A 26273-nucleotide genomic window follows, 5' to 3' on the forward strand; every position below is an offset into this window, starting at 1 on the left:
CATAAATGTTGCGTTTATTGGAAAAGTCACCGATTTGAAAGGCGAAGCTGATTCTCAGCCTTCTTGAGTCAGGGGGACTGAAGTTGGTACTGCCCAGGAATATTCTATGGGATTGGATTAACTTCAGGCAGTTGGCCACCTATTCTTGTTCCCCTTGCCTTCCCTTAGTTCTCACTTCTTTCATTTTCTGCACCATCTGAGGTTGCTGGTTAAGCAGTTTCAAAGGAGCGTTTCAAGTTCTCCTTCCCGTTTTCTTTTTCTGCGGCAGCCTGGGTCCCGAATGACAGCAGAAACGTGCTGCCCCCTGGTGGCCACCATCGAGCATAGCGCGTCAGGAGGGACGCAGGAGTAATTCTTGCAGAAGCTTGAAGCTGAAGCTACCCTGCTAAGACTCCGGCAGTTGAAACTCTTCCTCACCCTCTGAGTGCCTTGAGTTCAGTTAGCTGAACTCTCCTCTTTCCCCTGGGGTCTGGAGACCTCCTGACACACTCGGTGTGGATGGAGGCCTGGTGGGTGAGGCTGAGCGCCCAGAGCAGTTCCCCTTCGTTGGGCAGGATTTCCTGTTGCTCAGAGTGAAGGAACCTTGACCTCCCTTTCCAGGCCTCGCCCTCCCTCCCACCAATACTGGCACGGAGTGAAGCTCCGTGTGCTCAGACTGCAGGCTGTGAGTCTTGGGCTCCTTGGAGTGGCTTCAGTGGCTGGGCCCTGGTTAGGAGGCCCCTGTAGACGGCGGCCCCAGGTCAGCCCCCTGCGCAGCGCGGGAAAGCCCAGCCTCTTCCCTGGGGCTTGATGGAGAGGCAGAGCCGGGAGCGTGGAGGGGACTACGGGAGCGCCACCTTCAGGGCTGACTCTGAGCACTTGTTTTTTCTAAGCCCCTGCTGTCAGCTAGCAAACATGAAGCTCTGTAAAAATATGTCTTTGGGGAAGTGGTGATGGGGTTAAGAGGAAGTGAGCAGGCTGATTTTGTGCAACTCTGCAGGCTGCCGTGGGGTGGGAGAGAGCCCTGGGCAGAAGCCGCCACCTTTCGCCTGCCTGGCATCCTGTCTCAGCTGCTCGTCGACCAGTTCTAGGGCTCCAGAGGTCTTTTTCCTGGGCTCCTGCTAACACTGCGTCTTGCTGTTTTTGTAGGCCGGCGGCTGGGGTTTTCTAGGCTTTTCGGAGAAGCTGCAAAGGATCAGACGAATCATCTCTCCTGCCAGCCTCTCAGATGGTTAAGCAGAATCGCAAGGACAAGGTTGCACTCTTGTAGTTGAGCCCCGTTGCATCAGCCCCAACTAGGCCCCAGGCCAGGGTTTGGGACAGATGAGGCCTTTCCCTTTCCCCTCCAGTCACTCTTCCCGTGATTTAAGCCAGTGGTTTCTCCCAGACCTTTGCTTCCCTAATGGAGTTCAGGTTCTTTTAGTAGAATTTTAAAATTTATTTTTAATTAAAAAAAAATAGAGATGGGGTGTCTCACTATGTTGGCCAGGTTGGTCTTGAACTCCTGCTCAAGCAATCCTCTCACCTCAGCCTCCTGAAATGCTAGGGTTACAGGCTGAGCCACCACACAACCAGCCTCTTCTAGTAGAATTGAAAAAGCCATGGCCTTTCTTTTAGGTGGGAAATTCTCCTGAACCACAGTTAATTTATATATCTTTTTATTAAAAGAAAAAACTGGCACCTTGATCTAATGAAAATGGTTTCCTTTCTGGCCCAGAGCACCCCAGACTTACCAGCAGCCTGCTCATGCAATCATCTGTTTGGTCCTGCCATCTCTTCCTAGCTCAGAGCAGCTGCCAAATCTACATTATACTTGTGCTTTGTGCCCATAGTCTTGGTGGCTACTTTCTTTTTTAGATCTGAGACTACTTTTAATCGCTACTGATTTTGATAGCATGGTAACATCAAACCCGTGGACTCCTTGTACTTTTGAAAGCTTTGTGTAGTTCATTTGCTCATTTACTTACTGAGAGCTGGTGTTCGGAATCTGGGCTCTGAAGCAGAAGCCTGGGTTTGAATGCTGGCTTTGCCACTGCCCAGCTTACAACTTTGGGCAGTTATTTAACCCTGCCAAGCCTCAACTTGCTCAGCATAGCGATAGTATCTATTTCATTAGGGAGCATTGAATGAGTCTGTGCATATAAGCTGCTTAACACCTAGTAGTTGGTATGATGGAGAGTACTTTAGAGTCCTTGCTGATTTATTGTTTCCTTATATACCCAGTGCCAAGTTTATGCCACCTGATTCACTGAAGTGCCTTCCTATTCATTCATCGAAAAGGTACTGAGCACCTACGATCTGCCAGGCATCATAGCAGGGGCTAGAAACGCAGAAATGGAAAGTGGTGGTCCCTGTCCTCCAGGAACTTACAGGCGAAGTGAGGAGGTCATATACACACAGCACAGGGGCGTCTCAGGGGAGAGGCGAAGTCTGGGAAGTTGTCTTCAAGGTCCTGTTGGGGAACAGTCTTGAAGGAGAAGTATTTGTTTTCTAGGTGGACTTGGGGGAGAAGGGTCCTGCAAACCAGGCAGAGTGTGGGCACAGGGGAGAGGAAGTGAAAGAGGATGACTCTGAGCTTCGAGTTGCTCAGCATATTGGCGCCTGATGGTGTCTGTGGGGACCCAGGTGACAGGAGACTGCAGAGGCTGGGAGACCCGCCACGAAGGGCGTAAGCCACTCCAAGGAGTCTGGACTTGATCCTGAGGCAATACGGAGACTAAATGGTTTAGAAGGGGCAGGGAATATCCTGAGTATTGAGCTCTGGTGTGGTTGCTGTGGCTGCCTGAGGCGTGGGGTAGGAAGCTGCAGCGTCTCCTACTTGAGATGTGATGAAGCACGTGACCAAGAGTGGCCATGCGCCATGGGCTGTGGGTACAGTGGGGGAGAACGGGCAAATGAGGTGACCTGCTGCCCCAGACTCTCCGTCCTCTTTCCCAGATTGCCTTTTGGTTTTCAGTCCAGGGCTGGGCCGAGTTCTAGGCCAGAATGTTAATTGACTGTGAAAGTCCTTCCCCTCTGTTCTCAAATCACCCCCCACCCACCGCAGCAGTGATGGACCTTGTCTATTCAGAGAACATGAAGGAAGGGCTTCCCTTGTTCACAGAAAAGAAATTCCCATGGTGCATGCAGAGAATTCTGAGGGTAGAATTCCCAGGTGGGCAGAGGTGGCTAGGTTGGTGACCCTAAGTAGGTCTCCTGCCTTTCTTCTCTCTAGTGGGTCATTCTTTCATGTGTTAGCTTGCCTGCAGCATGCTGTGTTTAGACACAAGCCTCTTTCCTTGGTTTCTCTGACCCAGCTGAGATGGACTGATTCCAAAGGAACTTACCTATGTACTGGAGTAGGGGAGGGAGGGTTATCTGCAGTGTTTAACTGGGATTCAAAGAGTGCTATACAGTGAGAAAGGCTGTTTTGTTTTCTCTTGGTAGCATGCAGCCTCCTAGAAATTTCTCTCGGCAACTTTCTTCTCTGAAGCACAGATAAAGAAAGCGGTTACAGTAAAAACATTTATGAGAGGCCACATTGGAGGCTGGTGAAGTTTTTCAAGTTCCAGCAGTGCAGGGATGTGGGCAGAACTGACACTGGGAAATACTAGAATGATGGAAATTCATTTGGAGAGAACTGCCCTTTTTAATGTCTGGGGAGTTTGCTCAGGGAGAAATGACAAGTCTGGCAGGGATGAGCATGGGATTTGGTAAGACTTGGATCAACTTGGGATACAGCAGTGAGGGGAGGGGGCAGAATCAATGAATGATGCCAAAGCAGAGCACCCAAAAGGAGGACGCTGACCGGCCCCAGGCAGAGGCCTCTCCCTTATGCCCGTTTCCAAAGTGCTTGTTAGTGAACACCAGAACACCATTGTTGTTACTGCTGAATTTTATTTTGGGCTGTACATATTTAGATGCTTAAGGTAAAGATGATAAAGCTCTCAAGCTCCTGTGTGGCCTCAGTCCAAGAGTTCCTTCCCGCTGCCTCTCTAACATGCCTGGTTAAAACAATCCCTTTGTGTGGTGTTGAGACGCACCTGAACCAGACAGGATCCCCAAATAACAATTGCTTTCAAGTGTCTGGTTCCCAGAAGTTGACGACTAGGTGAGGCATTTTCAGGGAGAGGGGGCTGATTTCCAGACTGTTGCCTGTTCCTGTAGGGTGGGGCTGAGGCTTGGGGAGTGTGGGCAGGAGGGTATGCCATGTGATTCTGATGCACACCTTCCTTTTCCTTCTTTCTGTATGTCTGGTCATTCTGTTATCCTGTCGTTCCTCACATAGGCTGGACACTGGCCGGCTGCCAGTGTAAGGGCCAGCGTGATTTTGCTGGGGTGTGGGCAGCAGAGAATCTTTGCTTATCCCTTTGACCAAGCATCTCTGCTGCAAAGGCTGGGTATTAGCTGTGCTCATCGAGGCGTCAACTCATGCAAACACTTAGCAGGAATAGTTCTGGCTAAGGTTAGGAGGCTGCCACCAAAGTCTCTTTTTTGTTCCTCTTCTTCCGTTTGCCTTTTTATCATGAGATCTTTTTGCAGCTGGCAGAAAGATTGCATAGTCAGTGCTTCCAGCTCCCCCAATCCTGCACTGTCATCTGGTCCTTGAATAAATGAATTCTGATACCCGATCTCGTCTTGAGCCTTCTCCATGCTACTCCTGACTCCTCCTCTGCTCTTTCCATCTTTTTGCTGAGAGTTCCTGGCTCTGTACTTCCTCTTGGCCCATCTCACTTCCTGAAACACCCTGAAGAGGGTTGCTTATCTCGATGGAACTAAAAAAGCTGAAGAGGCCTTGACGGACTCTGTTTGGGGAACTAGGAGCAGCAGCGCTTTCAGATTCAGTCCATGTAGAACTGTCCTCCAAGGTTCTGGGAACTCGAGGACGTGTGGCACTCCAAGGGGCTGGAAGTGATCCACCTGTGATGAGCCCTTTCTAAGGAGAGGGGTCACCAAGAGATCACCCCACCAGAAGAGTAGGAATGAGTGAGTTGTGAATTTTAGACTGTCACTGCACATGGACCTCTGGGAAGACGTCTGGCGAGAGCTACACCCATTGACCCTACGGACGGATCTTGCTGGCTCACCTGACCCCGTGGAGGTTCCCCTGGGACGGCAAGATGTCCATCAACAGCACTGCTGTGTCATTGGGCAACATTACCTACATCACCATGGAAATTTTTATCGGACTCTGTGCCATAGTGGGCAATGTGCTGGTCATCTGGGTGGTCAAGCTGAACCCCAGCCTGCAGACCACCACCTTCTATTTCATTGGCTCCCTAGCCCTGGCTGACATTGCTGTTGGGATGCTGGTCATGCCTTTGGCCATTGTCATCAGCCTGGGCATCACGATCCACTTCTACAGCTGCCTTTTTATGACCTGCTTGCTGCTGATCTTTACCCACGCCTCCATCATGTCCTTGCTGGCCATCGCCGTGGACCGATACTTGCGGGTCAAGCTTAACGTCAGGTAGCCTGCGGGGTGGGGTGGGCAGCGATTGAGGCACATGGGAAATGAGGCTACAAAGCCCAGAGCCCAGACTTTTTGAATGAAAATGAAACCAGATTGGCCCTTGATGCTGAAAGAGGGCAATAAGTGTCTTTTTCTGATATGGTCTGCGAGGGGGTTAGCAACAATGCGTTGGAATTCAGGAGCTAGAATCAGAGGAATGCTCCGATCTTGTCTCCACTGACTAGGGGTGGGTGCTCAGTCCCCCCAGCTATAACCACTAATCACTGGCCAAAAATGATGAAATCTTGATGCATTTTTAATTCGTAAAAAGTGCTCTTGAATTTTAGAAATGATAAAAACCTGCTAGATAAGACGTACTATTTTAGGAGAAGCAGGCAGATAAGAATAAGAGGAGATAAACTGATGGTTTTGTTGTTTTGCAAATGTAGGTTGTTATTTTATCTTTGCTTCCTGTTTTGTACCCACTTCAGTTTGGGTGTGTGTGTGTGTGTGTGTGCATATATATACATATATATTCCCCCCCACCCCGAGGTGTGAGAGCTTTTTTCCCCCCAAAAATGTTCTTCATTACATGTGACCATATGAAGAGAAGGGACTGCCAAATGGAGAAATCTCCTTCCCCGGGTGACCTAAATTGCATTGGTCTCGTGTTTCTTCTCACTTCTCTTGAGGAAAGAGCACAGTGAGGGAGCTACAAAGAAGCTTTAGATGTAGACAGGTCTAGGTTCAAGTCTCAGATTGTGAGATCTGATCTTGGACAAGTTGTTTGACTTTCTGTCCTTTGGTTTCCACTCTGTGTCACGGTGGCTACGATGCTTGGAACTCAGACTTACCTTGTTTAATTTTAGCCCCACCACTTCTAACTTGTGTAAATTACTTCTTTATGTTTCACTTTTTAATCTATAAAATGGGGATTAATTGGACTTTCCTCATAAGATGAAATGAGTTAACATATGTCCAGTACCAGTCACACGATCTGTGCTCAATAAATGGTAGGTATCGTTACTATGATTTTCACAGTTGCATCAATAAAATTGAGATTGTGTCCGGGCGTGGTGGCTCACGCCTGTAATCCAAGCACTTTGGAGGCCGAGGCGGGTGGATCACGAGGTCAAGAGATTGAGACCATCCTGGTCAACATGGTGAAACCCCGTCTCTACTAAAACTACAAAAAATTAGCTGGGCATGGTGGCGCGTGCCTGTAATCCCAGCTACTCAGGAGGCTGAGGCAGGAGAATTGCCTGAACCCAGGAGGCGGAGGTTGCAGTGAGCCGAGATCGCGCCATTGCACTCCAGCCTGGGTAACAAGAGCGAAACTCCGTCTCAAAAATAAATAAATAAATAAATAAATTAATTAAATAAAATAAAAATAAAAAATAAAATACAATAAATAAAATAAAATTGGGGTTATAATAAAATAGCTCCCATTTTTGTTGTGAGATTTAATTGAGTTAAAATCTGCTGATACTTAACTATATTTGTTTCCTTTTTATGGCCTGTGTAGGCTGTTGTCAGGAAGGACAGTTTAAGGAGAAATGGGGACTCTTACTGGATGAGTCTTTTAAGGTCTCTGAAACACTTCAACACAATTTTGTAACTTCATTGAGTCATTTAACTCAAATACCAAGCATGGATGCCCATGAAGGTAGAGAAGTAGGAGCAGGCTGCAAAGCTCTCAGGAAGTGGAGCCCCGAGTGGGGCACATAAGCACTTGACTCTAGGCAACATCTTCCTAATCTATTCAAGAGTGTCCTTCTTTAGACAAGTCCTCAAAGGAGTTTGCTGGATCTCTCTCCAATTATTGTCTGCTCATTTTGACTTCATATCCAGTGGAGTTTAGCTGGAATCACCGTAGAACATCAATACTATCCTCTCTTAACAGAAGATTGGAGAATTAAGAGAGCGTATGCCTTACTTCACCTTCTCTCTCTCCTTTACCAGCTCCATCTCCCCCTACCCTTTAGCAGTTCCTGCTGTGGACTCACTGACTCTCTTCATTCACACAGATACAGGAGGGTTACCACTCACAGAAGAATATGGCTGGGCCTGGGCCTTTGCTGGCTGGTGTCATTTCTGGTGGGATTGACCCCCATGTTTGGCTGGAACATGAAGCTGACCTCAGAGTACTACAGAAATGTCACCTTCCTTTCATGCCGGTTCCCTTCCGTCATGAGCATGGACTACATGGTATACTTCAGCTTCTTCACCTGGATTTTCATTCCCCTGGTCATTATGTGTGCAATCTATGTTGACATCTTTTACAGCATCCGGAACAAACTCAGACAGAACTTCGCTAACTCCAAAGAGACAGGTGCATTTTATGGACGGGAGTTCAAGACGGCGAAGTCCCTGTTTCTGGTGCTTTTCTTGTTTGCTTTGTCATGGCTGCCTTTGTCCATCATCAACTGCATCACCTACTTTCATGGTGAGGTACCACAGCTTGTGCTGTACTTGGGCATCCTGCTGTCCCATGCCAACTCCATGATGAACCCTATCGTCTATGCCTATAAAATAAAGAAGTTCAAGGAAACCTATCTTTTGATCCTCAAAGCCTGTGTGGTCTGCCATCACTCTGATTCTTTGGACACAAGCATCGAGAAGAATTCTGAGTAGTTATCCATGAGAGATGACCCTCTGTCTCATTGACCTTCAGATTCACCATCAACAAATATTCGAGGGTCTGTCTGCCTGGGCCAAGGGATTTTTACATCCTTGACTACTTCCACTGAGGTGGGAGCATCTCCAGGGCTCCCCAATTATACCTCCCCGACTCCACTGCTCTCCATGTTTATTTCCACTCCATTTTTTCCTTGTCCTTCTTCTCTAATTCAATGTTTTGGAGGCCTGACTTGGGGACAATGTATTATTGATACTACTGTCTGTTTTCCTCCTTCCCAAATAGAAGAATAAGTCATGAAGCCTAAAGGATGCCTCGTTGACTTACTGACAAAAGGTTCTAGGTGGGCTGAACATGTGTGTGGTGGTGATTCAGTTCCATGCCATTGCGGAATTGAGCAGAGAACCTGTTCTCAGAGGGTGCCTGGGAGATGCTGGGAACAGAAGGAATAAACTGAGTTTAAGGAGGACTTAAACTGCCGAATTCACCTGTGGATGTTTTGAGTAAATAAAGGACAATAGCTAACTGTCGTGTAGCTCTTTGCTGGGGTCACTTGGGGCTTAGAAACCCAGCTGGCTGCCTTTGGCACTCAGCCTGCTTGCTACTTGGAGCCGTGTGGTGACATAGGCACCCTTCTTACTCTTTGCCCCAGAACACCCTGCTCCTTAATCTCAGGTTTGTCAGACCATTTGCTAATTTTATGAACCATTCATTCATCTATTGTGAGAGAAAGAATCCTGTTCATTTCTCCTGGTGTTTCATTCTCGTAGGAGTAGTGGGGGAAGGGCAAAAAGAGACAATGGATAGCTATTATTTGTTGAGCACCACTTTTCTTTCCTTTTTTTTTTTTTTTTTTTTTAGAGACGGGGTTTCACCATGTTGGCCAGGATGGTCTTGATCTCTTGACCTTGTGATCCGCCCACCTCAGCCTCCCAAAGTGCTGGGATTACAGCCGTGAGCCACCACGCCTGGCCTCTTTTTCTTTCTTTCATTTTTTTTTTTTGAGACAGGGTCTTACTCTGTCACCCAGGCTAGCGCATAGTAGCTTGATCACAGATCACTGCAGCCTCAACGTCCCTGGCTTGAGGGATCCTCCCACCTCAGCCTCCCAAGTGACTGGGGCCAGGTGCATGCCATCAAGCCCAGCTATTTTTTAAAATTAGTTTTTATAAAGACAGGGTCTCTTTATATTGTTCAGGCTGGTCTCGAACTCCTGGGCTCAAGTGATCCTCCTGCCTTGGCCTCCCAAAGTGTTGGGATTACAAGTGTGAACCACTGTGCCTGGCCTGTTGAACACTTTCTATGCACTAAGTTCTTTGGATGCATTATCTCCTTTGATCCTGACAATCTGTGAGGTAGGTTCCACCATAATGATCATCTCCATTTTGCAGAAGAAAAAACTGAGGCACAGAGAAGTGAAGTAACTTGTCCATCGTTTCCTAAGTAACAAATAATAGAACCAGAAATCAAGCTTAACCCTGCCTTACAGGGCAACTCAAGTTTCTTGCCACCTATTCTCAGACATAAAGAGGAACTTGTAACTTTAAAGCCCAAACTTTCAAGATCATCTTATGTACAATTAACAGACAGACAGGTACGAACTACACCTTTGTACACTTGGGGACTTCCAGTGTTTTGCCTTAGCTGCTATTGCTGATCTCTAATTAATCAGGATACCAGACAGGATAGAGTGCCAGTCACATCTTCTGAGCATTGACTGTGGCTTTAGAGATTCAAGGTGGCATCTCCCGTTTGGTCTATCCAAATTTGCTGCTGTGAACTCTAACACCCAAGACAATATTTAGCTTGACAAGAGCAAAAAGATGGATATTTCAATTAAACAATATCAAAGAGAATAAGTGTATCTGAAAATGAAATTAATTCTTAGCCAGTCCTGAAGGTTTATCCTAAACCTAATTTTAGGCCAGAGCCTGATAACCAAATTTATCTTGTTAACACTTCATTTCAGTAAAGGAACCTTGCTTCTCCTCCAGTCAGCCAAGGAATCCAGAATTCTAGGTGTTTCCCCTCTAATTTGTGGTGGTTAAAAGACACCTCCAGGACGAGGCCCTAGGTTTATTCTATGGCTTCAGGTGTCTCAGACACACTATTCACCTTGGGACAACTCTTGCCCCATTTGGAGAAATGAGAGGAAGGGTCTTGCAGCCCTAGTCTCCTGGTAATCTTCACACAATGCTTCTTAATTTACAAACAGTTTCTAATGTAGTTGCCATAGAAACACTTAACACTACTCTGTCTTTCAAAACATGATTTAAATGGACCACTTCCCTCAAGACAAAACAGCATTCTGTCCGAAGCCGATTGGTATCCTTAGCTCCTGAGTTTCAGAACCTCTTTTACCTTTTTTCTTTTCTTCCCTCCTCCTCCTCCTCCTCTTCCTCCTCCTCCTCCTTTTCCTCCTCTTCCTCCTCCTCCTCTTCCTCCTCCTCTTTCTCCTCCTCCTCCTCCTCGTCTTCCTCTTCTTCCTCCTCCTCCTATTCCTCCTCCTCTTCCTCCCCCTCTTCCTCCTCTTCCTCTTCTTCCTCCTCCTCTTCCTCCTCCTCCTCTTCCTCCTCCTCCTCTTCCTCCTCCTCCTCCTCTTCCTCCTCCTCCTCCTCTTCCTCCTCCTCCTCCTCTTCCTCCTCCTCCTCTTCCTCCTCCTCCTCTTCCTCTTCCTCCTCCTCCTCTTCCTCTTCCTCCTCCTCCTCCTCCTCGTCTTCCTCTTCTGTCTGTCTCTCTCCTTTTACTGATTGTCACAGCTTAGCAAGTCCACTGATAGCTTGCTGGGAGTTGTGTTTTTTATTTTTGTCTAATGGGAGTCTCCTGAGTTAAGGTGTTCCATAAGCCCAGGAGTCCTTATAGTGAAAGTAAATGTCTTTCAAAGTAAACTCAAAGAAGATGAACCAAGAATCACTGGTGGGGAGCTTGATTAGAAGTGATAAGATTCACCCTGGCTTCCGGTTTAGAGAGTAGCGTCATGGGATTAGTGTCACAGGCCCCTCTTCTGGCTAGCTGTCTTTCAGCTAAACAGTAAAAGAACTGTAGGCTTTTATTCTAAAGGAATAAGATCACAAAGGCCACCCAGACAAAACTGAGGTTTGCTTCCTCCTTCTCCCTATGAATAAGCTGGAACAAGGGTGGATGTTGAGTAACTGGGTTTATTTGCCTTTAAAAAAAATCAAGTCAACTGGGGAAAAAAGTAGAGGCCAACCTAATGAGAAGAAGCAAAGGCTATTTGCTCTGAGCTTCTATATCAAGGGAGTCAGCTGTAGCCACTTGCATTTTGGCAGAGACTCAAAGGTAGGCAGAAGAGTGGGAAACATGTATAGTAGCATAAAGATACAAACTTAGGCACATTAAAATTTTAATGAGTTTATTTCAGCATTCAATGATTCATGAATTGGGCAGCACCAGACTACAAGTGGTTCAGTGCACCACCAAAGGAGGTGAGAGAGGAAACTTTTATGAGGTATTTGTGGAAGTTAAGACAATGAAAATATATTGTATTGGTTAAAGTGGAAAGTCCCTAGTTTGAAATTAGTTTGGTGGTTTCTGATTGGCTTAGCTTAAGTTTTGTTTTACTGTTTGCACTGAGTTGGGTTTCAGTTTGTGTTATTTAGGAATCCAAGGCACCACAGCCCTCTTTGACTAATGGCTGTCCAATTAATTTTTTTCAACAGTGAGAAAAGGGAAAGGCTTTAGGTGAGCCTTGATTAGAGGCTGTTGGGATGGGGAAGCTGTAGGCAGGCTAACTAGAAGTGAGCCATCCTATGTGATTAATTGGGGACACATATTTGGCTCTCTTGGTTGGTCCTAAGTTGAAACTGGGAACAAAAATTAGGGGAGTTTTTAGGAACATGGATGGAGCTGGAGGCCATTATCTTTAGCAAACTAATGCGGTGACAGAAAACCAAATATTGCATGTCCTTCCTTATAATTCCCCTAATTTTTGTCTTCCGTTTCAATTTAGGACCAAGTAAGAAATCCAAATATGTTATTAATCAAGTCCTGGCTATTTTTTAATGCTGCTTTAAAAATTTTAAAAATATTTTTAGGTTTTAAACTTCCATTTTAGGTTCAGGGATACCTGTGCAGGTTTGTTATATAGGTAAACTCATGTGACGAGCGTTTATTGTATAGATTATATCACCACATGGGTACTAAGCCTAGTACCCAACAGTTATTTTTTTCTGCTCCTCTCCCTTCTCCCACCTTCCACCCTCAAGTAAGCCCTTGTGTCTGTTGTTTCCCTCTTTGCCTCCATGTTTTATCATTATTTAGCTACTGCTTATAAGGGAGGACATGCAATATTTGGTTTTCTGTTACTGCATTAGTTTGCTAAAAACAATGGCTTCCAACTCCATCCACGTTCTAGCAAAGGACATGATCTTGTTCTTTTTCATGGTTGCATAGTAGTCCATGGTATATATGTGCCACATTTTTTAAAAATCCAAACTGCTATTGATAGGCATTTAGGTTGATTCCATGTCTTTGCTGTTGTGAATAGTGCTGCAATGAACATACACATGTATGTGTCTTTATGATAGAAAAATTTATATTTCTTTGGGTATATACCCAGTAATGGAATTGCTAGGTTGAATGATAGTTCTGTTTTTAGCTCTTTAAGGAATTGCTACACTGCTTTCCACAAATTGAACTAATTTCATTTAGTAATTGGTTCAATTCGTACACTAGTTGAACAATTTACACTCCCACCAACAGTGTTTAAGTGTTCTTTCTCTGTAACCTCACCAGCGCCTGTTATTTGTTGACATTTTAATAATAGCCATTCTGAGTGGTGTGAGATAGTATCTCATTTTGATTTTGATTTGCATTTCTCTAATGATCAGTGATATTAAGCTTTTTTTCACATGCTTGTTGGTTGCATGTACGTCTTCATTTGAAAAGCGTTCATGTCCTTTGTCCACTTTTTAATGGGACTGTTTTTTTTCCTTGTAAATTTGTTTAAGTTCCTTATAGACGCTGGATATTAGATCTTTGTCAGATGCATAATTCACAAATATTTTTCCAATTCTGTAAGCTTTCTTTACTCTGTTGATAATTTCTTTTGCTGTGCAGAGAAGCTCTGAAGTTTACTTAGATCCCATTTGTCAGTTTTTACTCTGGTTGTGGTTGCTTTTGGCCTTTTCATCATGAAACCTTTGCCAGTTCCTATGTCCAGAATGGTATTGGCTAGTTTGCCTTCCAGGGTTCTTATAGTTTTAGATTTTACATTTAAATTTTTAATCCATTTGAGTTGAATTTTGCATACAGTGTCAGGAAGGGGTCCAGTTTCAATATTCTGCATATGGCTAGCCAGTTATCCCAGCACCATTCATTGAATAGGGAGTCTTTTCCCCACTGCTCGTTTTGCCAGTTTTGTCAAGGATCAGATGGTTGTAGGTGTGTAGCTTTATTTTTGGGTTCTCCGTTCTATTCCAATGTCTGTTTTTTACCAGTACCATGCTGTTTTGCTTACTGTAGTCCTGTAGTATAGTTTGAAATTGAGTAGTGTGATATCCTCTAGCTTGGTTCTTTTTGCTTAGGATTGCCTTAGTTGTTTGGGCTTTTTAAAAAAATTCCATATCATTTTTTAAATAATATTTTCTAGTTCTGTGAAGTGTCATTTGTAGTTTAATAAGAATCACACCAAATCTGTACATTGCTTTTGGAAATATGGCCATTTTAATGATATTGATTCTTCTTATCTATGAGCATGGAATGTTTTCCTGTGTTTTGTAATTCTCATGATAGAGATCTTTTGGCCGGGCGTGGTGGCTCATGCCTATAATCCCAGCACTTTGGGAAGCCCAGGTGGGTGAATCACTAGGTCAAGAGATCAAGACCATCCTGGTCAACATGGTGAAACCCTGTCTCTACTAAAAACACAAAAATTAGCTGGGCATGGTAGCACACACCTGTAGTCCCACATACTCAGGAGGCTGAGGCAGGAGAATTGCTTGAACCAGGAGGCAGAGGTTGCAGTGAGCCGAGATTGCACCACTGCACTCCAGCCTGGGTAATAAGAGTGAAACTCCGTCTCAAAAAAAAAAAAAAAAAACAAAAACATAGAAATCTTTGACCTCCCTGATAAGCTGTATTCCTAGGCATTTTATTCTTTTGTGGCAATTGTGAATGAGATTGCATTCCTGATTTGGCTCTTGGCCTGGCTGTTGTTGGTGTATATGAATGCTAGCGATTTTTCTGCATTGATTTTATATTCTGAAACTTTGCTGAAGATGTTTAATAGCTGAAAGAGATTTTGGGCTGAGACCATGGGGTTTTCTTGATATAGAATCATGTGGTCCATAAGCGTGGATAGTTTGACTTCTTCTTTTCCTATTTAGATGCCCTTTATTTACGTCTCTTGCCTGACTGCTTTAAGCCCTGGCCATTTTGGGTTGATTGTTAAAGGGGCTATTGTTTGGCTTTCTGGCTTAAGAAAGCAATCTGACTTCCTACAAGTCTGACTTACAGCAGACTGGCTTACTATTTATTGATTAGCAGTTGGTTTTCTGAGCAGGTTGCTGCAGGTTGTAGGTCAGAATTCTATTTTCATATATGGTCTGGCTTCCTAATAGTTCACTTGTATATTCAGTTTCTTATAACCAAATGCACATTTTCTAGAGAAACTCTGCTCTTAGCTGCTATAGCTGAGTATAATTGGAATAAGAAAATTTGGGCTGCATGTTTTCCCAACTACTCAGTGACAGAATTTCTGTAAAGACCCTTTGTAAATTCTAACATGCTCTACAATTTTACAGTATTGCAACTATCATGAAAGCAGCACAGTGTGACGAAAATAGTTTTTGTTTGTTTTCCTCCCAGATTTGCCATGAAATCATAGTGGCTCTACTAGGTGTGTGAATGTGGGCAAGCTACTTAAACTTCTGAGCCTCAATTGTCTTCATTTGTAAGATCAGATTAATAATATCTGTGTCAAAGTTGTTTTTGTGTTTTGATTTTTACTTTTTCTTATGGAAAATTTCAAACACACAAAAGTGGAGTGACTATGTCTTAGTTTGTTTGTGTTGCTATAAGAGAATACCTGAGGCTGGGTAATTTATGAAGAAAAGAGGTTTATTTGGCACACAGTTCCACAGGCTGTCTAAGAAGCATGGGGCTGGCATCTGTTTGGCTTCTGGTGTGGGCCTCATGCTGCTTCCACTCATGGTGGAAGGCAAAGAGGAGCCAGCATGCACAGATGACATGGTGAAAGCAAGGGAAGCAGGGTGGGGGAGGTGCCAGGCTCTTTGAAACAATCAGCTCTCATGGGAACGAATAGATTGAGAACTCACTCATTACCATGATGACAATGACGGCACCAAGACATTGATGAGGGATCCACCCCTATGATTCAAACACTTCCCACTAGACCCCACCCCCAACATAGGGGATCAAATTCCAACATGAGCTTTGGAGGGTCAAATATGCAAACTATAGCAGACTAAAAGAAGGACCCCTTATTTGTCTATTATCCTGCTTAGTAATTATCAACTTACGGCCAATCTTGTTTCATTTGTGCCCGTATCCACTTGCCCTGCCCTAATTATCTTGAAATTTTCAGATATCAAGTTATTTCATCTATAAACATTTCCTTTGGCATTCTAAAAGATCTTTTAAAAATTATTTGGTTTATTCTTATTGCCTATTTACCTTCATATTTATACATCTAAATAGAATGAAAGTTAATTCTATGGAATTACTACATCAAGCAATATTCAAAATACTAGCAGACACATCATTCATTCTCTGTAACCCTTACACCTTCATTTACTTTAGAGTTACTTTTTTGTGTCTTGGACATTTTGCTGGTACCTGTGCACAATACATTTCTCTTTTTGCTGGTTTCTTTGGCTTCATGTTGCCATCTCTGAGCAATGCTGAGTGTGTTTGTTTTGCATGCAGTATTGTCAGAGGTAAGGACTGCTTTTTAAAAATATAACCACAATATTTGCAGTAATTATCCATTGTTGTGCAACAAGTTACACCCAAAACTTAGAGGCTTGAAACAGCAATACTTTATCATCTCTTATGGTTTCTATGGGTCAGGAATTCAGGGGGCATTTTGGTTGAGTAGTTAATGCATGGTCTCTTATGAGGGTACTAGGTCTGCAGTCATCTGCAGGCTTGACTGTGGCTGGAGCATCCACTCCTGAAGTGACTCTCACATGTCTAGTGAATTGTTTTTTCCATATAGGCCCCTCTACAGCCTGCTCAAGATTCCTCGCAGCATGGTGGCTGACTTTCCCTAGAGGAGCAGCATGAGAGACTAGGGTGGAAGCTGCACACCTTTTATGACCCAGCCTCTGAAATCACATGCCATCACTTCTGCCATATTTTATTGATCACACAGGCCAGTCCTGATTCAGTGTGGGAGGGGACTACATAACAGCACGAATTCCAGGAGCCATTGTGAAGGTTGGCTACGACAATGCCATTATCACATCTCAAAAAATAAATCGAAGAATTATATCCTAATCATATCACTGTAAATATATTCTGAATTGTTTGCTTCAGTCAAGATCCAAATAAGTTCCATATATTATAATTTGTCAATATGTCTCTTAAGTCCCTTTTAATCCATAGATTCTCCTTTCCTTCCTTCCTTTTTTATTCATGTAATTTATCTGTGGAACTCATGGATGTTTTTGATGAGGAGCACCTGAGGTGGTGTAGATAAAAACCTACCATGATACAGGCTTGCTGCTGGCCCACATGCTGACTACACATGAATTAGAGACAGGCTCTCCTTCCTCCAGAGAGGACATTATTGCACAACCTGGCCAATAATGTGTATGGACAATCCGTGTATGACCCTTGGTGGGACGTGCTGACTCTGGGGTGTGATAAGTAGCACCCTGCTTAACTTCACCTGAGAGGTGGTTCAATAATTCAGACTTTTAAAGCAGTGGTCAGAGCACATGAGTCTCATTAGAATCAGGAGAAGCTGCTGCAGCTGCATAGATGGATCTCCCTGATTTGTTCCAGCTCTTCTCAGGAAAGCTTTCAGGAAGTCTGAAGACTGCAGCCCAAACTGTGGTCATCCAAACACCCACACTTCCGCTTGCTCGCATGTTTCAGGTCCCAGGCATGCAGGCTACTGACAGCTGGCATGCTCCACCCCTGGCCATACTCCCCATATGAGCCTGCAGTATCCACTTGGGAGCTGGGTTAGTTGAGAATCTGATTACTAGGATTCCTCTCAACTATATAAGAAATTGGGCCTCCAAAAGTGGTGAACAGACAAAACGAGTGGCCTCTGATGAAGCCAGGACCATTGGCAGCAGAACAGGGTACAGTGGAGCACATACAAATGGGGGCCAGTGATGGTTGTGAGCATGTGCTTTTCTGAGTGTGGGCCAGAGCCCATTTATCCAGGAGGGACATCTCTCCTGCCCAGAATTTTCTTAGTTGCCCTGTCAATAAGTTTAAATCTATGAAGAGCATCTGGTGTGGTACCCTTGTGCAGTGTACCTATACATGGCAGCACTGCTTGGATTAACTGGTTGTTTTCCCTTTCCACTGGTCTCATTAAACCAGGATAAAGCCATATTAAGCTCAAGCATATCTGTTTCCCTTAAACAGATTTGGGATTCCTGTGCTCCCTGGGTGCATTCTATCCATCCAGTGGATGGCTTGCCTCCGTCGCGTCATGTGGCTTGTCATTCTACTCCCGTTGACTCTCTTTTCAGGTAGGATGGGGGAAAGAACAGTCCCAGCCCTTTCAGCTGTGGCCTTCCCAGAGATTTTGTACTGAAATCCTCTCCTACTTGGAGTCCCTGCTTATTAGTTTGAACCGTCTAAGGAAGGGGATGGGAAAATAAAAGAAGACAAAAATAGGTCTTGTCCATGTTAGTTCTTGTTCTTAGCTCAGATAAGAGACTTTGTGAGGAAATTGGAAAGCTTGGCTAAAATGATGGCTCTCTGTACACACGTTGGCAGCACACGTACTAAAATTAGAATGATACAGGTAGATTAGCATGGCCCTTGTGCGAGGATGACATGCAGATTCATTATGCATTCCATATTTTCCCCAGCATCTCCACCAAAATAAAATAAAATAAGAGCTCTGTATTTTCTCTTTTAGCTCATCCAAGCTCCCCTTCCCCCTTCTCCCCTCAAAAATATATGTGCAGATATATGAGGACACAACTTTCCTTTTTCCGCTCATGCCTGACCCCACAGAGGAGACTGGGAAGACGGGCCTTTTCCGAGCTCTGTCGACCTTCATTTGTGCAGTGTCTAGAGTTGCTGAACCTTTCTCTGGGTCAGCATTCATACTTCTAAACTGAAGATCATGTTGTCTTCCTTGTGGGGTTGTTATAAAAACACAATGTTATAAAGAACATGAGCCTGCATTTGAGTGGTCTCTGCTACACATCTGGAAGGCTGATGGAAGGATGGGCTGTGCTGTCCCGTCTCTTCTCCTTGGTCAGACATTTTCCGTGCCACAGTCCAGCTGGACATGGTGTGCGTGACTTTCTCATTGTGCAATATCTGAGATGACAGAGGTGCCTATGCTGGTCTTGCAGGAGGGAACATGAAGTTCTTATCCCCTAAAGACAGAATACGACTTCCTCTATTTTCAGCCCTGCGCAGTCAGCAGAAGATAAGTTCAAGATCAAGGTGTTTGGCGAGTTTGGTTTCATTCTGAGGCCTTCCCTTGGTCTGCAGATGACTGCCTTCCGGCTGTGCCCTCACGGGCCATTCCTCTGTCTGTATGTCAGAGTCCTAATCTCTTCTTTTTATAAGGACACCAGTTAAATTGAATTAAGGACTACCCCAACGACCCTGTGTTAATTCATTATCTCTTTAAAGGCCTTATATCCAAATACAATCACACTCTGGGGCACGGGAGGTTAGGACTGAAACATATGAGTTTTGAGGGCAACATAGTTCAGCCCATAACGGTTGCCAATCAAATAGAGGCAAAAACCAGTCTCCGATTCTTTAATTATCCTTCAGGAGGGCAGGAACTGCAATGTTTTGAGAGAACAATGATGCGCGCGTGTGTGCATGTGCGCGCGCGTGTGTGTGTGTTTTCACAGATGCCATGGTCATGGATGAAAAGGTCAAGGAAAGCTTTGTGCTGGACACGGCTTCTGCTATCTGCAGCTACAATGCCCGCTACAAGGACCACCGCAAATACTGGTGCCGAGGCTATTTCCGTGACTACTGCAACATCATCGCCTTCTCCCCCAACAGCACCAATCATGTGGCCCTGAGGGACACAGGGAACCAGCTCATTGTCACTATGTCCTGCCTGGCTAGGGAGGACACAGGCTGGTACTGGTGTGGCATCCAGCGGGACTTTGCCAGGGATTACATGGATTTTACAGAGCTGATTGTAACTGACAACAAAGGAACCCTGGCCAATGACTTTTGGTCTGGGAAAGGTAAGGAGCATGCTGGGGTCTGGGTGGAGGTGACCCACGGCCACAGGTGTTTGCTGCTGAGAGAGAATTCACTGAAGCTGGTGAGCCCCAACTCGGACTCCCGCTGTGTTCTTTGGGGCTGCGTGGCCTCTCTCTTCCTCCAGCAAACATGGGTGGTCATTGACAGAGCTGGGGAATAGCTGGAAGTTGGGGACAAGGAGAATGTCTGTGGCCTGGGGCGTATTTAGAACATCTCTTTCCTTGCAGCAATCTGGTTTAAGGACCTTGGAAAAGGCTAACAGGGCCTAGTAGATGTGAGATCTTTGTATTGAAAGGCTTTGAAGTTGTTATTAAATGTCTGTGTGCCTTGTGGGTCTAGAATTTTGAAGATTAATTTCTTGAGAGGTGTCTAAGGCTGCAAAAAATGACCCCGGTGCCTGGTAACTGTCAACTTAAATAATTTGATAACGTACCAAGGTAGCCAGGTAATGGTGGCTCACTCTTGTAATCCCAGAACTTTGGGAGGCTGAGGCGATTGGATTGCTAGAGCCCAGGAGTTTGAGACCAGCCTGGGGAAAAGTGGAGAAAGCTCATCTCTACAAAAATTAGCTGGGTGTGGTGGTGCCCACTTGTGGTCCCAGCTACTTGGGAGGCTGAGTTGGCAGGATCATCTGAGCCCCGGGAGGTTGAGGCTGCAATGAGCTGTGATTGCACCACTGCACGTCAGCCTGGATGACAGTGAGAACCTGTCTCAAAAAATAATGATAATAATTTACAGAGATAAATGCCGTGGCCCAACTAGTAGCCACCCTCTTTTGCTTTTAAGGAATGTGCAGTTTTTATTCAGAGACCACGGGAAAGGTGTGGGTGGAACTGGAGTCCATAGCAGAAAAGTCTGAGTTGACCAATTGTGACTTTTGGCTGGAGCTAAGACACAGGATTTCCAGATGTTCCCCTAAGTTCTTTCTGCTGAATGATGAAAACCTCCTTTTGCAACAGAAAACCTCTGTCTCTCAGACAGAGGACTTATGGAAGGCACTAGCATTTCTTTCTTTTATTTTCCTGTACCTTCTCCTTGTTTCCATTTCTAGAAAGGATGTCCTTTTCTATCACAGTTCAAAGCACAATGCTGGTAGGAAAACAAACCAGAAGGGCTTAAGGGCTGCCTTGGGAAACCTGTCCCCATGCTGGAAATAGAGTTTTGCTCACACTTTGCCAGCTGGTGATTGATTCAGCCAGGATCTTACTGAATGTGACATCTTTCACGCCCACAGTGTTTCTACTTCGTGTGGTTCTGCTTTTAGTCAACTGTGCAGCTTGACCCGAATCTTAGGCTCAGAGAAGAGAAGTCCCACCTGAATGTACTCCTTAGTTTAAATGAAGCACAGATCCCTCCCAGGTCTTATCAGAGGAGACATTGTAGGTGGTGTGGCGCCATTGCTCCCATTGGGTTTTCGTGGCTGTCATAAGAAACATACGGCAATTATATCACCAAATGAGCAGTTCTTTAAAAATAGGATTGGCCCTCTGGTGCTTCTGGTGTCCATCCCCTCCTATGGGGAAAAGACCACAGTGTGGGACTCTGGGCCACTTCTAGTCAACATGGGAACTTTGTCCAAATCTGGAAAAGGGACCTCTTCCTTCAGGTGCATAGAGGCAGGGTGCATGGCTTAGCAAGCAGAGTTCAGGCTAAATGTTGGCCCTTGTTTGTCCCCTCAGCCTTGCTCCCTGTGCAGGGCACATTTATACAACTGCACTTGGTGCCTCTGCTTTACTCTGAAGTCAACCAGGGACCCACTCTCTGGAGGTTGAGAGAATGACAGGCAGAGCTGCAGCTGAGAGGCAGAGGCGGGGCCTGGCTATGGGCCTCACCTGACTTAACAAATCCTTTCTGATTCAGACCTACCAGGCAACAAAACCAGAAGCTGCAAGGCTCCCAAAGTTGTCCATGAGGCTGACCACTCCAGGTGAGTCATAGTCTCAGGGGATGAATGGGCGTGGGGCAGTGGGGTGGAGGTAGGGGCTAGGCTGACAATTGTATGATATGACAGTTGATTTGCATTGACAACTTTTCTGCTGCACATTATTTCTCCATTTGAACTATGTATCCTTAATATGAGTATTTGGTTTCTTTCAAAAATATATATATAGTTTTGGACTCTTGGTTGAAAGCCGAAAAAAATACTCTCTAGCTATTTTCATTAAAAGGGAGCATTTATCATAAGGAGAAAATGGTGTTTCAAATGCAGGAGCAGGGATGTTGGCCACCCTTGAAAATCGTCAGGAGCTTCCTCAGGACTTTACCTCCATCTCTAATCTGCCTTGAAACTGTGTTTGCTTCCTTCTCTCTCTGTACTGACCTTGCATATTTCTCTTTTTTCCCCGAACAGTCATCCATTTATAGTTCCTGAGCTTATTTCTCCCCCCATTCAAGAGGCTGGCCAGTCTGAGACTGGATTCTCCTAGTCCCAATCCACAGTTAATTTGTGAGGAAAGTGTTCATTGGCTCAGCTTAGTCAGATGCTCAGCAGGTCCCGAGTGTGGTTCAAAGGACGGGGTCACTCTAAAGGAATACAGCTGCCAGGAGCTACTGTAACTGGATGGGGGGGCGGGCAGGTGTGCAAATCCCAGAGAAGGGGATCCAGAACTGAGAACCAATAGGTAGTTTCTTCCAAGGAACATAAAATCTGCTGTGGTTCCTTCCAGGACATCCATTCTCATCATTTGCATACTGATCACGGGTTTGGGAATCATCTCTATAATCAGTCATTTGACCAAAAGGAGGAGAAGTCAAAGGAATAGAAGGAGTAAGTAGCTGCTGTCGGGGGAGGGGTGAGCAAGAATTAGAAAAAATTAAAAGAGGTCAAGGAGCATCTTTCAGATGAGTGATGTGAGCCTCTTTGTATTGCCTGGTCACCTGAGAACAATCCAGCCAGCCATGGGCCAGCGTAGATATCTACTTGATGGTGACAAAGCATCATGAGAAGTAACAGAGGGAGCCCTAGAGCTTTCTTTCTTTTTTTTTCCTTTTTTCTTTCTTTCTTTCTTTTTTTTTTTTTTTTTTTTGAGACAGTGTTTCACTCTTGTTGTCCAGGCTGGAGGTCAGTGATCTCAGCTCACTGCAACCTCCACCTCCCAGGTTCAAGCAATTCTCCTACCTCTGCCTCCCGAGTAGCTGGGATTACAGGCATGCACCACCACACCTGGCTAATTTTTTGTATTTTTAGTAGAGATGGGGTTTCACCATGTTGGCCAGGCTGGCTTCAAACTCCTGACCTCAGGGGATCTACCCACCTCACCCTCCCAAAGTGCTAGGATTACAGGTGTGAGCCACCGTAACCAGCCTGGAGCTTTCTTTCTTTCTTTCTTTCTTTTTTTTTTTTTTTTAAAAGATAGGGTTTCACCATGTTGGCCAGGCTGGTCTTGAACTCCTGACTTCAGGTGATCCACCCACCTCGGCCTCCCAAAGTGTTAGGATTACAGGCGTGAGCCACCGCGCCCGGCCTGGGGCTTTCTTAAGTGGATACATGTGTAGATCAGGAAGGAGGGAGGCCCTGAGACCACACCACAGGTTCCACATCTGCAGAACCACCTACCTCCCTAGCTCACAAACTCTGGGTTCCCATCAAAGGAAGGAGCTTCTGGGACCCCTGGGTAAGCAGGTGTAGAAGAGCCTCCTTTTTCTTTCTTTTTTTTTTTTTGAGACGGAGCTTCACTCATGTTACCCAGGCTGGAGTGCAATGGCGCGATCTTGGCTCACTGCAACCTCCGCCTCCTGGGTTCAGGCAATTCTCCTGCCTCAGCCTCCTGAGTAGCTGGGATTACAGGCACGCACCACTATGCCCAGCTAATTTTTTGTATTTTTAGTAGAGACGGCGTTTCACCATGTTGACCAGGATGGTCTCAATCTCTTGACCTCGTGATCCACCTGCCTCAGCCTCTCAAAGTTCTGGGATTACAGGCGTGAGCCACCGCGCCCGGCTGAGCCTCCTTTTTCATATACACAGGGTGTGGCTCTGTTGCCCAGGCTGGAGTGCAGACGTGTGATCATAGCTCACTGCAGCCTCATACTCCTGGCCTCAAGCCATCCTCCCACCTCAGCCTCTCAAGTAGCTGGGCCCACAAGCACCTGCCACCATGCCTGGCCAATTTTAATTTTTTTTTTTTTTTTTTTTGGAAACAGAGTCTTGCTCTGTTGCCCAGTCTGGAGTGCAGGGGCTCGATTTCGGCTCACTGCAACCTCCGCCTCCCAGGTTCAAGCGATTCTCCTGCCTCAGCCTGATCTTTAGGTCTCCCCATTCCTAAATAGAGAAGGGACTGTGTGCCCACCTTTCCCTTTGAGGCAGCACCAGAGACACAAAGGCTGGTCTTACTGTTTAGAGAATCCTCTGAGCCAACATGTGGCGAATCTGCCAACCTCTGAAGTGTACACAGAAGAGAAAGAACCACACAGTTGCCACTGTTTGGCCAATGGTAGTTTCTCATTTTTCTTTTTATGCTCAGAAACCACAGGAACACCTTAGGCGATGAAGAGACTGCAGGCATAATTATAAAACAGACTGCAACCTCCTTTGGGTATAGAAATGCAGAAGAACAACATTTCAGAGAAAGAGAGAAAAAAAACTCCTAGTAACCCTTGCTAGTGACACACCAGGATCCGTAGCCAGAAGAATCTGAAATGCAAAGCAAAGGCTGCAAGGCCTCGTACTTCCCCTGTGATATTTTCTTCCTGTGGTCAGAATAGGAGCCCTAAAAAAAGTAGTGGCTCCTACAACATTGTTGACCTTTGTCCTCTCGCAGCCTTGAACTACAAAGCTGGGGCATGTGGGCAAGGCAATACCTTTCTCAGGTCTGCCCAAGGCCATTCCCTCTGGGACACAATTGTAGTCTAGGTTTCTGCTAAAACCATTGTCACTTTTTAAAGGTGTGACCTTGGGCAACTTTATACTTTTCTGGGCCTGTTTTCTTCTCTATAAGTTGAGGGTCTCATTTTCATACTCTCCAATATTTTTATTCATTAGTTCAACAAAAAAGGACCATGCTAGCTAGTGCTGGGGATACAAAGATGGGCAAAAGAAACAGCGTCTGCGTTCGTGGGACTTGTAGAGGGGGAGGAAGACACACTGTCACACATCAACACCCAAATGTAGCATTGCCAGCTGGAGCTGGTGCTCGAAAGGAGAGGCACACGATACTGTGAAAGTTGAGGCAGGAGAATCCAACGCTCTTCCTTTTTAGCAAGAAGTTGTACAGCCTGTTGTAGCCAGGCCTGCTTCCTCAGACTCAGGCAGTTGAAAGGTGGCAGCCTGAACGAAGGCTTTGAGATTCTTGGATTCTGAAATTCAGTTGTGTTCACATTGCCAAAACTTGGTGAGAGGTGAATGCAAGCCCCGTGTACCAAGCTTTCCCACTGACTTTCCCACTGATGAGCTTTGCAGTAATGACCTCTGATCTCAGCCCTGAAAATAAACTTGTGTTTAGTCCCCATGAAACTCCCATGATAGAGTTTGCAACTTTTGCTGCAGAAACACTCCTCAGAGGTAGGCAATACATCTCAACTCAATTTTTCTCTTTCTATTCCCCAACGAAGTAGGCAACTCTTTGAAGCCCTTCTCACGTATCCTGACTCCAAAGAATACGGCTCCTACTGAACAGATGTGACTGAAGATTTCTTTTATTTAGTTCATAAATAAAGTGATGCTACAACAGAACAGCCCCTATGACAACTGCCCCACACCTCAGAGACTGATTCTGGTCTCCCAGGAATTCTGAAGGACCCTCTATCCTTGCCAGCAGTCATTTGCAGCCTGGTAACAACAATGGTAGTCAGAGGAGCTACGATAGACCGTGTCCAAGCAAGGCTGCACTCAAATAACATCTCAAGATCTAAGTTCACATGCATTCCATCAGTCAGAAGTGAAGAAGAGGTGAAGAATTTGCATCGGGGGGCATGAAATCACTTATTTTTCTTAGCCAATAAATTCCTATCTAGTGTTGAATGAACTCCGAGATACTAGTAACTTCTTCTAGGGTATCACTGGAAAAGTATTTCTGGAAAAGTTTCTTTCAAAGAATAACATTCTAACTCATTTCTGAATTGGTATCAAATGCTGTCCAATCCAAAGAAAGGGAGATAGACTAAATCAGTAGTTCTCAGGTTCTCCTGGTGAAAGGACCATTCCTCCCATCCTTTTTGGGAAACTGCCACCTGACTAAAGGGATGCTGCTTTTGATCAGTGAGAAACCAAGGTGTGACAACTTAAGTGAAATATTCATTCAAATCGAGAAACACAAATCAAGAACAAGGCATCAGCAGCCATAGATGCAAGTGAGGGCATATTGTCATTCATGCCAGAATTACCAACACTCTTCGCTCCCACCTGCATATCTACACCCTCTCTCCCCATATAGGATCTCTCTTGCTATTTCTGGGAGCTCCCAGGGCTTCCCCATCGCTGTCTGTGCTGCCCATATCATAATCCTGCTTTTCACCATGTCATGATCTCTTCTAATGGGGGTACTGACCAGCTTCAGTCCTCAGGATACTCAAGTGGCCTTCTAGTCTGAGCAGAGTTGGAACAGGGAGGTTGCTGATATGATTCTGCACATGCCCTGCGTGTTTACACCCAGACTCCCACAAAGTCTTTCATGAACACACTTCCTTCAGCTTCCACCCTAACTCCTCTCTCCAAAGGTAGGGAATTCAAAGCTACTCAACAGCCTGATGGGAAGGGGTGAGGGAGTGGACACCACACCTCTGTGTTTCTGTGCAACCCACCTCCCTGCCAGATACTCAGATCAAACGACATCAAAAGTGCTCTCTTTTTCCTCAGCCGCAAAACAGCCC

At 45.3% G+C, this 26273-nt stretch overlaps 1 protein-coding gene and 1 non-coding gene across 5 annotated transcripts; both read left to right on the forward strand.

Annotated features, from left to right (window-relative positions):
* The first annotated feature begins 363 nt into the window (after positions 1-363).
* Positions 364-25429, forward strand: LOC116531110 (adenosine receptor A3). 4 transcript variants are annotated; one of them, XM_032249767.1, is made up of 7 exons: positions 364-664; positions 1129-5428; positions 17637-17743; positions 19100-19447; positions 21327-21393; positions 22133-22233; positions 25017-25429. In XM_032249767.1, the coding sequence occupies exons 2-7, from the start codon at positions 5079-5081 to the stop codon at positions 25085-25087; spliced, it is 1044 nt and encodes a 347-aa protein (XP_032105658.1). In that variant the 5' UTR covers positions 364-664; positions 1129-5078; the 3' UTR covers positions 25088-25429. The 4 variants fall into 4 exon arrangements, with proteins under 4 accessions (XP_032105658.1, XP_032105657.1, XP_032105661.1 ...); XM_032249766.1 differs by lacking the exon at positions 364-664 and having other exon boundaries at positions 713-5428; XM_032249770.1 differs by lacking the exons at positions 364-664; positions 17637-17743; positions 19100-19447; ... (1 more) ...; positions 22133-22233; positions 25017-25429 and adding an exon at positions 7373-8573 and having other exon boundaries at positions 3405-5428.
* LOC116531237 lies at positions 17978-18083 on the forward strand. Its single transcript, XR_004260326.1, has one exon. It is a non-coding gene; the product is annotated as a U6 spliceosomal RNA (small nuclear RNA).
* Positions 25430-26273: the final 844 nt, after the last annotated feature.

This window comes from Sapajus apella, unplaced genomic scaffold (genome assembly GCF_009761245.1).
Source record: "Sapajus apella isolate SASKATOON/1434 unplaced genomic scaffold, GSC_monkey_1.0 scaffold69, whole genome shotgun sequence".
In the NCBI taxonomy this organism is placed as follows: domain Eukaryota; kingdom Metazoa; phylum Chordata; class Mammalia; order Primates; family Cebidae; genus Sapajus; species Sapajus apella.

Bases quoted from the DNA above. Each gene is read 5' to 3' on its own strand.
- LOC116531110 (XM_032249767.1), top strand. From the start codon at position 5,079: ATGTCCATCAACAGCACTGCTGTGTCATTGGGCAACATTACCTACATC. The intron at 19,448-21,326 runs GTAAGGAGCATG...TTTCTGATTCAG, and splicing joins TGACTTTTGGTCTGGGAAAG to ACCTACCAGGCAACAAAACC. The intron at 21,394-22,132 runs GTGAGTCATAGT...GGTTCCTTCCAG, and splicing joins CATGAGGCTGACCACTCCAG to GACATCCATTCTCATCATTT.